Genomic DNA, 14,417 nt, shown 5'->3' on the forward strand with positions numbered 1-14,417 from the left:
TCGGAGAGGCCCTCAGGAACATCCCCTCAGCCCCCCTCCACCTGGGAAGGCCCCGGGTCGGATCACTTGCAGTGCCAATCTGGCACCTGGGAGCCCTAGCCAGTGTGGCACTGTCAGGCTGCCTGGATGGCACTGCCAGGGAGCCAGGTTGGCTGTGCCAAGGTGCACGGGTGCCAGAGGGAGTGCCAGGTTACCACCCTGCCCTTTCCCCGGCCATTTAGGGGTCGCTAGTGTCCTGGGAGACCCCCTCAACCCCAGATGCCATTACAATTGTTGAATTGCTCTGGGACCGGCAACAATTGTTCTGTTGTCGAAGTCCATGGTCTGTCCCAGCGTCAGCACTTAGTCTCTGAAACAGAGGTTTCCGCTATTTCGGAGACTAAGTGCTGACGCCGGGACAGAATCGGTGGACTTCTACGACAGCAAAACTGGCGCTGGTCCCAGAGCAATTCAACAACCGTTAATGGGCTAGCACTGACACCACGTAGAACATGAGTGATTCCAATGAAAAATGGAATCGGATTCGCCAGGGTCGGGAATTTCACCCGAGAGGCTGACAAGCTGCAGCCATATCTTAGCACTCCACTCCTCACACACACTCATCCCTGTGGTGTTGGGTGTTCTAACACACAGAAGAGCCAACACAGTTGCATATGGTACAACGCTTGTTTATTTAAACTCACTATTTACAACTTGGTCTTTGCACTCTGCACGTGGGGGGCTCCCTGCTTGTGGTGTTTCAACAGCTCTTTCATGCTTCCTTCTCCCCAGACCTACTGACCTCCAGGTGTCGTGCTCGTGCTTTTTATGTGGTTGGTGTTCTTGTCTGTGATTGGTTGTGGTGTTGTGTACTCTGATTTGCCTGTTAGTGTGTCCATCATGATGTGTGTGTTTGAATATCATGACATCCCCCCTTTTTACAAAGATATGTGCCTACGTGGTAATAAATATGATCGTGACGTGAGTGCATCTAAGAGTGTGTGTGTGTCGTGTGCAGCATGTGTCTATGACGGAACTATGTACATGGGGCGATGTCGAGTGCGTCACATGAATCCAGTTGTACCATAACATAACAGAAATGCGAACGAGAGAAGAAGAAAAAAAATTTTGAACAGTTGTCCAGTCAGACGACATCTGGAACGATAAACAACAACAGGTTATCATGTAAAATTGTCCAACTTATTAAACATATGAACTGTATTATAAGTCCATTCTAATGGGTTTGCGACGAATTCGGGTTGACCGCCTTAAGGGTGGATCAAGAACCACCGGCTGCTGTGCAGGCATGGCCATGGGTGGCGATGGAAAGGGCGTGATGTGCGGCAGCTCCACAAAGTCATCCTCGGAAGCCTGTTGAGGATCTGGCGTGTTGTGTGGCTGTGAACGTGGAAGTCGGCGAAGGGCGCGCCGATTGCGGCGACGCACGGAACCATCCGGCATGCGAACCAGGAACGAGCGGGGAGCCACTTGTCGGAGGACTTCGGCCGGTGCTGACCAGCCACCATACGGTTGATGGACGCGTACTTTGTCTCCGGAGGACAGGGGGGGCAGGTCCGTCGCTCGTGTGTCGTACCGACCTTTCTGGCGATCACGCTGCAGTTGCATGTCCCGAAGAACCGCCTCATGGTCTGTTGTCGGTGCCAGGACGGAAGGTACCGTCGTCCTGAGGGAGCGACCCATTAGTAGCTGCGCTGGCGAGAGGCCCGTGGATAACGGGGCCGATCGATAGGCCAGCAAGGCAAGGTTAAAGTCCGATCCGGCATCAGCCGCCTTGCACAGGAGCCGCTTTGCGATGTGGACACCCTTTTCAGCCTTCCCGTTCGATTGTGGATGCAGAGGGCTGGATGTCACATGAGTGAAACCATATGCTGCGGCAAAGGACGACCATTCACGGCTGGCAAAACAAGGTCCATTGTCTGACATGACAGTCCTTGGAATGCCATGGCGAGCAAACGTTTCCTTGCAGGCCCCAATGACTGCGGACGACGTCAGATCATGGAGAGGCATGACTTCCGGGTAGTTTGAGAAGTAGTCTATAATAACAATGTAATCTCTGCCGAGCGCGTGAAATAGGTCAACACCCACCTTCGCCCAGGGGGACGTCACCATCTCGTGTGGTAGAAGTGTTTCCGGAGGTTGCGCCGGCTGAAACCTCTGACAGGTTGTGCAGTTGAGCACCATGTTGGCTATGTCTTCATTAATACCCGGCCAATATACCGCCGCCCGGGCCCTTCGTCTGCATTTTTCGACACCCAAGTGGCCTTCGTGTAGTTGACGAAGAATCATCTGGCGCACACTGTGTGGAATGACGATCCTATGCGATTTCATAAGGACCCCGTCTATATTGGTGAGATCATCTCGCACATTGTAAAACTGGGGGCACTGCCCTTTTAGCCACCCTTCCGTCATGTGGCGCATCACTCGCTGCAGCAGAGGGTCAGTCGCCGTCTCTGCGCGTATGTGGGCCAGACAAGGATCATCAGCTGGCATATTTGCTGCTGTCAGAGTCACGTGTGCCTCAATTTGACGCACGAACCCCTCCGCATCTGGTGGTGTGCTCACTGCTCGGGAAAGAGTGTCCGCCACTATGAGTTCCTTCCCCGGAGTGTAGATCAGTTCAAAATCGTACCTCCTGAGTTTGAGTAAGATGCGCTGGAGGCGAGGAGTCATGTCGTTCAGGTCTTTGTTAATGATGTTGACCAGGGGGCGGTGGTCAGTTTCGACCGTGAATCGTGGCAGGCCATACACATAGTCGTGGAACTTGTCCAGTCCAGTTAACAAGCCCAGGCATTCTTTTTCGATTTGCGCGTAGCGCTGTTCGGTAGGGGTCATGGCTCGTGAGGCATACGCAACCGGGGCCCATGATGACGTGCTGTCTTTTTGCAGGAGTACCGCTCCAATACCAGATTGGCTGGCGTCTGTTGAGATCTTTGTAGGGCGAGTCGCGTCAAAGAAGGCCAGCACTGGTGCCGTGACCAGTTTGTGCTTGAGCTCCTCCCATTCCTGCTGATGCGACTGGTGCCAGTTGAATTCCGTCGATTTTTTTACGAGATGGCGCATGTTTGTTGTATGAGAAGCCAGGTTGGGAATGAACTTCCCAAGGAAGTTGACCATGCCCAGGAATCTTAAGACAGCCTTCTTGTCAGCCGGTCGTGGCATGGCTGTGATGGCGCTAACCTTGTCTGCATCGGGACGGACCCCGGACCTTGAGATGTGGTCCCCGAGGAATTTCAGCTCCGTCTGGCCGAAAGCACACTTCGCACGGTTGAGACGCAGGCCATTTTGCCGTATGCGGGTGAAGACACGTCGAAGACGATGCATGTGTTCCTGCGGAGTGGTGGACCAAATGATGATATCGTCCACATATACACGTACCCCTTCGATGCCTTCCATCATCTGCTCCATAATGCGGTGGAATACTTCAGATGCCGAAATGATGCCGAATGGCATCCGGTTGTAGCAGAATCTGCCAAAAGGGGTGTTGAATGTGCATAGTCTTCGGCTGGCCGGGTCCAGTTGGATCTGCCAGAATCCTTTGGACGCATCCAATTTAGTGAATATGTTGGCTCGCGCCATCTCGCTGGTGAGGTCTTCTCGTTTTGGGATGGGATAGTGTTCCCGCATGATGTTGTTGTTCAGATCTTTTGGATCTATACATATACGGAGCTCGCCAGAGGGCTTCTTTACACAGACCATGGAGCTGACCCATGGCGTGGGCTCCGTGACCTTGGATAGGACCCCTTGGTCCTGAAGAATCTGCAGTTGTGCCTTGAGGCGGTCTTTGAGAGGCGCAGGAACCCTGCGAGGTGCGTGAACGACGGGGATGGCGTCCGGTCTGAGTCGAATCTTGTACGTGTGTGGCAATGTCCCCATGCCTTCAAAAACCTCCTGGTTGTGAGCGAGGAGGGAATGGAGATTCGCGTGGAACTCAGCATCCGGGAAGTCGGATATCTCATCTGGAGAGAGAGACATGATGCGCTGTACCAGGTGAAGGACCTTACACGCTTGTGCGCCCAGTAACGAGTCCTTTGATGAGCCCACAACTTCGAAGGGGAGTGTGGCCGTGTACCCCTTGTGAGTCACCTGTAGCTGGCAAGATCCTACGGACGGGATAACGTTCCCGTTATAGTCAACCATCTTAAGCCGGGATGGTGTGATGAGTGGTTTGACCTTCATGGCCTGGACTGCAGAGTAAGCAATCAGGTTGGCGGATGCGCCGGTGTCCAGACGGAAGGCGACGCGCGATCGGTTGACCGTCAGGGTGGCACACCACTCATCGTCTGGATTGATGGCATTGACCTTGTTGACATCAATGACGGCAACTCTGAAGTCATCCTGGTCATCTGCATCACTTAACTGGAAGTCTTGATGCGTGGGCTGGACGGTCCTGACTCGTGTGCGAGGTTGTCGAGGATGCGCCGGATCCATGGGTTGAGCCGCACGACAGCGGGCTGCGTAGTGGCCTATCATGGCACATCTGTTGCACTGTTGGTATTTTGCAGGACATTGCCCTTTTAAGTGTAGACCTCCACACTTGCTGCACGTCATGACGTCACGGCGTTCGTTGCGCCACTGCGCATGCGCAGTGCGATCTTGCGGTGGGCGCGCCTGCGCAGTGCGTCCCTCGTTGTGGCCGTTATTTTTGGCGCGCACCTGCGCGGGAGACCGCGAAAAGCGCGGGAAGCGGCCGCTGTCGTCCGGGCCGTGGGGCGGGAAGAAATCGACGGCCTGGATGCGTTCAACGTCGTGGGCGGCCTGGCTTGCCGATTCGACGGCTGGGGACCCCCTCCGTGCCAACTCGGACGCCTGAAATCGGGCAAAACGGCAGGTCGCATTTTCATGGAGGACACAGGCTTCCACAGCAGACGCTAAGGTGAGGCTCTTTATTTTAAGAAGCTGCTGGCGTAGGCCACTGGAGGCAACGCCAAAAACAATCTGGTCCCTGATCATGGACTCTGTGGTGGTGCCGTAACCGCAGGACTGCGCTAGAATCCGGAGGTGCGTCAAAAAGGGTTGAAAAAGCTCCTCCTTACCTTGCAGGCGTTGCTGAAAGATGTATCTTTCGAAAGTTTCGTTTACTTCAGTTTGAAAGTGCTGGTCCATTTTGTGGATGACCGTGTCATATTTGGCCTGGTTTTCGCCTTCCTCGAACACCAGTGAATTAAAGACATCATTTGGGTGGGGGCCTGCGTAGAAGAGGAGCATTGCAATCTTCGAATCATCCGAGACATTCTGTTTTTCGGTGGCACGGATGTACAGGTCAAATCGCTGCCTGTAGAGCTTCCAGTTGGTGCCTAGGTTCCCCGTGACTTGCATCGGCTGCGGTTTGCCGGTGTGGTCCATGTCCAGAATGGCAGGTTGGTAGGCAGGTATCGATCCACTCCTGTACCATGTGGTGTTGGGTGTTCTAACACACAGAAGAGCCAACACAGTTGCATATGGTACAACGCTTGTTTATTTAAACTCACTATTTACAACTTGGTCTTTGCACTCTGCACGTGGGGGGCTCCCTGCTTGTGGTGTTTCAACAGCTCTTTCATGCTTCCTTCTCCCCAGACCTACTGACCTCCAGGTGTCGTGCTCGTGCTTTTTATGTGGTTGGTGTTCTTGTCTGTGATTGGTTGTGGTGTTGTGTACTCTGATTTGCCTGTTAGTGTGTCCATCATGATGTGTGTGTTTGAATATCATGACAATCCCAGCAAACAAGATGGCACTGGTTGTGCTGGAGTTGCTGAGGGTGAAAGCCCCAAAGGCGAACTTCTTTGGAGGGATGCAGGGAAGCTGTGAAAGTTTTGAATTGGAGTTAGCCACTTACTGTTAATCCAGGAGAGTCATTATTTTAGGAAACAATTTATTCTGAACCACCTTTTGGAATTCCACATCAGAATGGAGGTATCTGTGAACCTGTGAGACGTGCCTTTATTAAAATGACATAAATTCCTTGACCTGGGTAATATTTATTGGATTTTTATGCTTAAAACCTATAAAGGGCTGTTGCCAAAAAGGTAGTTTAATTGTGTACTTTTGACTATGCATGTTTCTTGGGGCAAAAACAGAAAATGCTAGAAAAATGCGGATCTGGCAGCATCTTTGAAGAGAGGGATAGCGTTAATATTCCAAGTCCATATGACTCTTCAGTTTTTTGGGGTTGTTCTGTAAGACTGTTCTCATGTGTAACATGTATCTTGTGCCCTTCAGTTTATTTTTTCTTTTAAATAAATCTTTTAATTTTAAAAATTCGAAAGTTGTTACGAGTGCTCTATGCTTTTGAGGTCAGTAGCTCTTCCTCCTTGTTTTCACAATAAAAAAAGGTTTCTGATCAAAGAGACAGACTTCACTCTGGGGTCCAGCTTGCAGCAGCAATAACTTCAGCTGTGGTGCTAACCTATCAGTGAAATGCTTTTGGAGTTTGGCTCTTGCTGGTGTTGCCAGTATTGCTGAAAGCACGGTAATCAGCAATGTGGTAACCTGTTTTAAGTGATGTTGGTCTCTTTCGAGGGGTGCCATGGGGCCTTTCATGTCCACTTGAGAAGGCAGACAAGGCCTCAATTTAACGTCTCATTTGAAAGAAAGCAGCCTGGATAGACAGAAGGATGGGTTATTTAGGCGGGGGGGGGGGGGGCCTACAAGTATATCAATTCGGAAACCTGGAAATTCTGAGTCCCTATTGTCCCACATGCTCTGGAGCTTTAACTCAGTGGCATTCATCTTTTGGCCCTTTATTCTAAAATTAGCATTATAAGTTACTTAGAAACTTTTGTGCAACAACGGGCCTCATTCCCCTGGTCAAAGGCTGCAATTCCACCGAACCCAAAATAGCTGACATAAAACACCTGTTTAATATCTATTATATATCTGCATGTTTATATTTCTTGTAATCATTCCTCAGCTCAGACTTTCAATTGCAAGTTTCGGAACTTCTTTCTGAAGTTAACTGCCTCCACCTGCAGGTTGAGCAGCGGTTACTGTAGCTCAGCAACGCAGCTGACTCCTGCCCATAAAAGGACGTCTGATGGAGCTCAACGTTACCCGGGACTGTTTTACTTGGAAGGTTTCATTTTTTTCCCCTTTTCAAAGAAGAAAAGAAAATGCACCACTGGCTAGGACTGTTTATTTTCTTTTTTTCTCCCCCCACCAACTTTGGTGGCCATGGAGCTGATTAAAAATCCAAGCATGTTGCTCTGTCTCTGGTGTGATTGAGTAGCAGGAAATGCAAGTACTTACAGGTAATTTGCCAAATTGTGCTCCTGAAGCGTGTGAGTCTCAAAGCCGTGGGGGACCGTGTCGAAGTAGTCATTGCCAATTCCGCAGATGAAGCATTTGGTCTGAAAAGAACAGTCAAGGAAAATAAGCAAGGTTGGCACCTGAAACATACAAATCAGCTTTATCTGATCACTATAATCAGCCAGTGCTGAGCTTTGGTACGTGGGTCAGTGTTATTTATCTATTTATCTTTTGGTTCAATCTTCGTAAATCGTCCAGAATTACCTCTTGAATGGTCACATATCCCTTTCTAAACTGTGGGAAAGTATGAATAGAAATGTGAGATATTTGCATATCTGAAATGAAACTGATTTTGAATCATTTGCCCAGCAAAGTAAACCCGGTGAACATAATTCACACAGAAGCCTTTTTTGTTTGGACATTTGCCAGAAGTTTTTGTTGGACATTTTCACATGTCAAAAGCAAGACTGTTTTTATTAACAAAATGTTTTTCAGCAGCCTTTTGATTATAATACAAATAGCATAATTTCCAATACAAGACAACATCGGCAGATAGATTTTCATCTTGCTGCCTGGCGTTGTGGATTATCCACTAGCTATTGGAACCAACGGAGACGAGTGGTTTTTACATTGGACGGCAAATCTACAAGACCAGTTTTATGTCCAGTTGGAAAGTTGCAAATTCACTCCCTATTCCTTATATACGGCGCCACTGAAATAAAATGATACATAACTCTCTGGAGGGGAGGGAAGTGGGGTGGGGGGAGAAGAAAATAGCAGCATTTCTCCCATCCTCAATTCCGGCAGGTTCCCCACAGAATATCAGGGTTGGACAGTTGTTGACCTTTCCAGCATAAAAGAGGCAAATGGCACCTGGCCCATTGCAACTGCGGACTGCTTTCTGAAAAAGATTCTGACCTTGTCTCATCCCCTGGGCTTTCAACATGTCCTCTGCCAGAGCAATTCATGCTCTGATCATACCTGTCATGAAGAATTCTCATCACTCCCCACTTCTTGTGCTTCTGATACACATCCTGAACTCCATCCACACATTGGAACAGTTTCTTCCCCACAGCTAATAGACTCCTCAACGACTTCCCCTCGGACTGATCCGTTCACTGTAAGACACTATTCACAATGTCCTATGCTGCTCTTGCTCATGTCGTATTTGCTTTGTTTGGCCCTTGTTCTGCACTATAACCAATTACTTATTTGTCGGCGTACTTTGTTGATTATTCTTTTTGTCTACTGTGTACGTACTGTGCACGTTCCCTTGGCTGCAGAAAAATACTTTTCACTGTATTTCAGTACATGTGACAATAAACCAATTAAATCAGATCAAATTCATGTTTTGCATTACCAATTCCACACCAGTGAAAATAATCTTTCTCCATTTCTTCCCTATTGTCTTTTAGGCAACTACTGATACTTTTAAAAGACAAGGGGTGGAAATTTACCGTTTTTCTGGCAGTGTGGCAGAAAAAAACTACGTTGAAGCTGCCGATACCAATGGTGGTTTTCTCTGCCGTATGATCGTAAAATTTATGATAACAGTGTACCCGATGTTGAACATCAGGATTCCTGTTACGTCTCTGGCGGGGACAATCGAGGTGAGACTTCCTGCCCATGTGAAACGTGACTTTTGCCTCTTGCGAGATGTACCGCTCCCATCACCAAACCCGCCAAAGAGGAACGGGAGCGGAAAGTCCCGGCCACATAGCTTGAATTGTACTCATGGTGCCACTGATTCTAAAATTAAGAGCACGCTCCTGTGCAGTGGGAGATGAGTCTCCACCAGTTACATCGAAGATAGGTCTTGATGTTTTGAAATTCTGACCGTGAAATCTCACTGAAATATTGGTGAAGAATACAAGGACCGAAGGAATTCAGTCCCAGTTGTCTCTTTCTGTAACCAGATGGTTTCATGTTCTAATTAAATATTCAGTATCTTGTTTACGGTATTGTTAAAGCTCTCACCTCCATGTCTTCTTTAACTTGCTCCTGCTGATCTCTCAGTTCACCAAAAGCATCAATAATTAGACCTGAGTGAAAAAGGGGAATGAGATCACTTCATAAAGCAAAGGCTCTGGGGCAGCTCCTGCAGAAGCTTGGTAGCATAAGTGGATAGCACTGTGGCTTCAAAGCGCCAGGGTCCCAGGTTCGATTCCCCGCTGGGTCACTGTCTGTGCAGAGTCTGCACGTTCTCCCCATGTCTGCGTGGGTTTCCTCCGGGTGCTCCGGTTTCCTCCCACATTCCAAAGACGTGCAGGTTAGGTGGATTGGCCATGCTAAATTGCCCTTAGTGACCAAAAAGGTTAGGAGGGGTTATTGGGTTACGGGGATAGGGTGGAAGCGAGGGCGTAAGTGGGTCAGTGCAGACTCGATGGGCCGAATGGCCTTCTTCTGCACTGTATGTTCTATGTACTATGTACTGAAGTAACCTTTCAGCTGTTGTGCAACTGCCAATTGCAACAAGTTGCACATTGAGAGGGTAGAAACACCCTTTACTGTGGTCAGCAGCAATTGCATTGAGCAGGGGAACACATAGGGCTGTGCAGCTGGAATCAAGACTCCTTGTGGTAATCCTATCACTCTGTAAAATTTGAGGGATATTGCCACAGATTGTCTGCAGTAAAGGAGATAAAGTAACTTGCTTTAGTGAACAGTACACCTGTGCCAGCTTGCTTAATGCACAGCTGAGTAACTATTTTTTACCAATATTTATGAAATAACTCCATCGCATAACAGTTACATGCAGTGCTAATGGTGCATGCAGGCTGTAAAGACATAAAGACTATTTCAAACACTGGTTGAAGAGACATCAGTCACACAGCAGTACAAAGACAGATATCAGCTACTTAGCAACAGCAAAACATTCTGCGGTTTAGAGTCAGAAAAAGCTGACACTATTAATATTAATCCTAGGCTCACTACATCATTCTTGCCACCTCTATAGCCACAATGAACAGTTGTTTCATATGGCTAAAAAAGTGGAAACAGCGCAGGTCATATACAATTAATCAAAAACGGGGCACTTGCTTTAATTCACAATTCCTTTGCGTGATCCCACCCAAGGACAGATGGGTGGCCTTAGCTGAACTGATAGTTGAGAGTGGGACAGGCACCTGAATAGGCGAAGCTCATTTAAACATCCAGGCTTCAGAGTAAAATGCAACTTGAACGTTTGTAGGGTATAAAGTCCTAGAACTGGACACAGAGTGAAGGGGATGTTTACCAGTTGCAAGGGCGGTGTCCATTGCCTTGTCCTCTCAACTGGGTGCAGTCCCAGGACCGGCCACATCCCCCACTGGTGCTGCTGAGACTGGAGAGCTGCCAGCCCTCCAATTGGGAGGCGCCTGTCTTTTAAAGAGACTAAGTCCCAACAGCAACAAACACTCCAGAGTTCTCACTGCTCTGACAGAATTCAAGCTATAGCTCCCCAGCTGCTTTTGTTCCATTATCATTGTGCAAGTCATCGAACAAGTATTATTGTCACATCGCAATTATTCTAGAGCTTCAGATCCCAGTACATCCCTTAAAAGCTTAATTAGCTATCAGACTTTTGCACAGGAATTATCTTTACAAATAAACCCTGTCATCTTTGTTAACTTTAGCTTTTAAAACTATTAAAATAATTCAATGTTATAACAGAATGAAATTCATCCCCGTAGCTCTCATCAAGTTCTTTGTTGGTCATACGTTGGCCATTACAGCATCAGACATGTCAGGCTAGATTCTCCTGAACCCGCGGTAAGAGGGTCGAGGTGGAAGTTCCTAGCTGCTCCACCAACTGGTGAGAGCTTTGCCCATCAGTTCAATGCTCATAAGGAAAATGTGCCAAAGCGGGACACTCCATGTACCACCAGGCGAGGCACCCCAGAAACCTCAGAAATTAGCATTAACATGTGTTGGAGCATTTTCTGTGGTGAGATTTACCATAATATTTATCTGGTGATAGCAATGAGGGAAAGGTGGCAAGTCCAATTCCATTGCCACCCATTGACTACGCAGCCAATTCCCGAGTTGCATGTGGGCAGCATGGTAGCACAAGTGGCTTCACAGCACCAGGGTCCCAGGTTCGATTCCCCGCTGGGTCACTGTCTGTGTGGAGTCTGCACGTTCTCCCCGTGTCTGCGTGGGTTTCCTCCGGGTGCTCCGGTTTCCTCCCACAGTCCAAAGACGTGCAGGTTGGGTGGATTGGCCATGATAAATTGCCCTTAGTGACCAAAAAGGTTAGGAGAGGTTATTGGGTAAGGGGGTAGGGTGGAAGTGAGAGCTTAAGTGGGTCGGTGCAGACCCGATGGACTGAATGGCCTCCTTCTGCACTGTATGTTCTATGTTCTATGAAGCCACATACGGCAGCAAATCTATGGTTGATTTTTTTTCTCCTTTATCCAAGGGCGCTTGAGATCAATTGTAATTTAGCTATCTATACATCTATATCTATCGATGCTGAGAGGATGTTTCCTCTTGTGGGAGAGTCAAGGACCAGAGGGCATAACCTCAGAGTAACGGGTTTCCCATTTACCACAGAAGAGGAGGAATTTCTTCTCTCAGAGGATAGTGAATCTGCGGAATTCTTTACTGCAGAGAGTGATAGAGGCTGGGTCATTATGTATGTTCAAGGCCGAGATAGATTTTTAATTAGTAAGGGAATCAAGGGTTATGGAGATAAGGCGGGAAAGTGGAGTTGAGGATTATATCAGATCAGCCGTGACCTCATTGAATGGCGGACAGACTCGATGGGCCGAATGGCCTCCTTCTGCTCCTATGGCTGCTGGTCCTATACATAAACCACGGATTAGACCTGGGCCCATCTGGTCTGCATTGTATAATACAACACGAAAAAAGTGCTTTTACTCAGAGTTATCAGGCAAGGTGTCTTACAAGCTTTCATAGCATAAAATTAATTTTACATTATCTCTCACAATGTCACCGTAACCAGTAAACATGGGAGTAAGGCTGGAATTCCAAACATTCATAGCATAATAGAATGTTTAAAAGTCTAACATAACTAGTGTACCCAGAATGCAATGCAATCTTTCTTTCTCTCGACATTGCTTTGTATATAATTAGGGTAGTATACAGTATTAGGTATTGGCTAGGCAGGGCAGCACGGTGGCGCAGTGGTTAGCACTGCTGCCTCTGGGCGCCGAGGACCCGGGATTGATCCCTGCCCAGGTCACTATCCGTGTGAAGTTTGCACATTCTCCCCGTGTCTGTGTGGACCTCATCCCCACAACCCAAAAAAAATGTGCAAGATAGGTGAATTGGCCATGCTAAATTGCCCCTGAATTGGAAAAAAAGAATTGGATACTCCAAGTTTATTTTTTTTAAAAAGGTTTTGGCTAGACAACACTTTCCTATTTCACTGCTGATGTATCATGTAGTCAGGATAACAGTCAACGTCCAAAGAAGTTACGGCAACGTCACTGAGCTTTTGTCTGGAAAACTCAAACCGTGCTGCTTACAGATATCCACCTGCACTGGTGCGACAATTCACCGAGAGTAATGGTGAAAAAAATATTCATAATGATATGATTGTCAGCAAGCAGCTGCACTTACACAGATCTCCTTACCTTGAATGATGGCTAACAGGATAACAATTACAAAGAAAAAGAAGGTGATGTCAAAGATGATTCGATAGATTTCGTATTCATCCCCAGCTGGATCCTCAATCTCATCACCAATGCCTCCGCCAGCACGGACACCCACGTACATGTGGAACATGTAACACTTTAAAAAAGGGAATCACAACTTAGACAATTGGATATTAAGTGACAACATCAGATGATCATGCTTTTCTTTTTTTTTTCTGGGTGAGTTCTTTAAATGATATGAGAGCGGTTTGTATTTCAAATCATCTGGTAATCAATCAACAAATCGCTTCAAACAAAAGCCACATATAAAAATTTGTTACATCCAAAATGCGATACACCAGGAAGTTTCACTTTCAAAATATTACAGGATTTTGACGCTCATATAACTGAATTGTGATGCACTCTCTGATGTCAACTCGTCGGTATTCGTGAAGGCGTCTCTAAAATGTTCCTGTGGTGGGGAGAAACTTTCAAGTGTAATCCTGAGGGTGAATTTCCATGGAAGGTAGGCCTATCCACACACTGTAGCTTCAGCAGTAAAACCACACAATTAAAGCACAAAGAAACAGCCCAAATCCCCAAAAAACACACATCAGAAACGCTACGTTAAATTTGTTGGACTACAGGATATGTCGGGGCAAAACACAGCTGAAGATCAAGTGCCTGTTTGCAAAATAATAAATGTAAAATTAAAACAAAATTAAAAGCAACACTTTATGAAGGAGGAAGGCATATTGAACTTACATTAATAATAAATGAGTAGTTATATTAACGCATTCAGCTCTTCTAAAAAAAAGTTACAATAGCAGCAAACAATTGTATTAGCATGCTTCGTTCATCCTCAAGGTATAATTTAGCACCATTAGGCAAACATTACTATCAACAATGATCAAATTGTCTCAGGCAGATTGCAAGTCCATTAAACAGGAATAGTTTGATTTGATGGATTTCCCCTCAAGGCTGAATGCCTTCCCAATTGAGGGTGCATATCAGGTAACTTTAAGCATGCAGCACTGAGTTTTCATCCAACAGAAACTCATGGACTGGGACCACACTGTAAGGGTGTGCCCATGTATTTCGTCCTGTGTTTCTTTGCCAGATTAACATGTATTAATATTAAAAGCAAAATCTAACGTAAATGGATCACACTTAGACAGGTCCGTTAAATCGCAGGCAGGTACAGGGCTTACTGTCAGCATATCATCACACTTCATGTCTGGCGTGTCTCCATCTTCACTTTTGTTGTAGAATTTGCGGAAGAAATTAAAAGCTACCACTGTGTACAGATACACCACGACGGCCAATAAGCCCACGGTTAACACCAGCTGCGCAGACATAAGGAGAGATCAAAAGCGTCAAATCAACCTGAAATAATTACTGGCCACTATTAAATAAAACTGGAGCTTGAATTTTTAATGGACAATCATCCATTCATTAGAAGCCTGAAGCCTGAGAGGCAACCTTATTGAAACGTATGATTCTCAGGGGGCTTGACAGGGTAGATGTTGAAAGGTTGTTTCCCCTTTTGGGAGAGTCTTGGACCAGAGAGCATAATCTCAAGGTAAGGGGGTCGCCTAGTTAAGAGAGATAAGG

General features: G+C 47.0%; 1 protein-coding gene across 1 annotated transcript in view; it reads right to left on the reverse strand.

Annotated features, from left to right (window-relative positions):
* ryr2a (ryanodine receptor 2a (cardiac)) overlaps positions 1-14,417 on the reverse strand; it is a 1,117,859-nt gene that overhangs the window by 5,905 nt on the left and 1,097,537 nt on the right. Inside the window, exons 98-101 of the mRNA XM_072511661.1 lie at positions 14,015-14,149; positions 12,804-12,960; positions 9,202-9,266; positions 7,225-7,325 (exon numbers count right to left, since the gene is read on the reverse strand). Coding sequence (XP_072367762.1) covers positions 7,225-7,325; positions 9,202-9,266; positions 12,804-12,960; positions 14,015-14,149 — 458 coding nt within the window. The remainder of the gene's footprint in view (positions 1-7,224; positions 7,326-9,201; positions 9,267-12,803; positions 12,961-14,014; positions 14,150-14,417) is intronic.

The sequence above is a fragment of the Scyliorhinus torazame genome, chromosome 1, assembly GCF_047496885.1.
Source record: "Scyliorhinus torazame isolate Kashiwa2021f chromosome 1, sScyTor2.1, whole genome shotgun sequence".
NCBI classification, from domain to species: domain Eukaryota; kingdom Metazoa; phylum Chordata; class Chondrichthyes; order Carcharhiniformes; family Scyliorhinidae; genus Scyliorhinus; species Scyliorhinus torazame.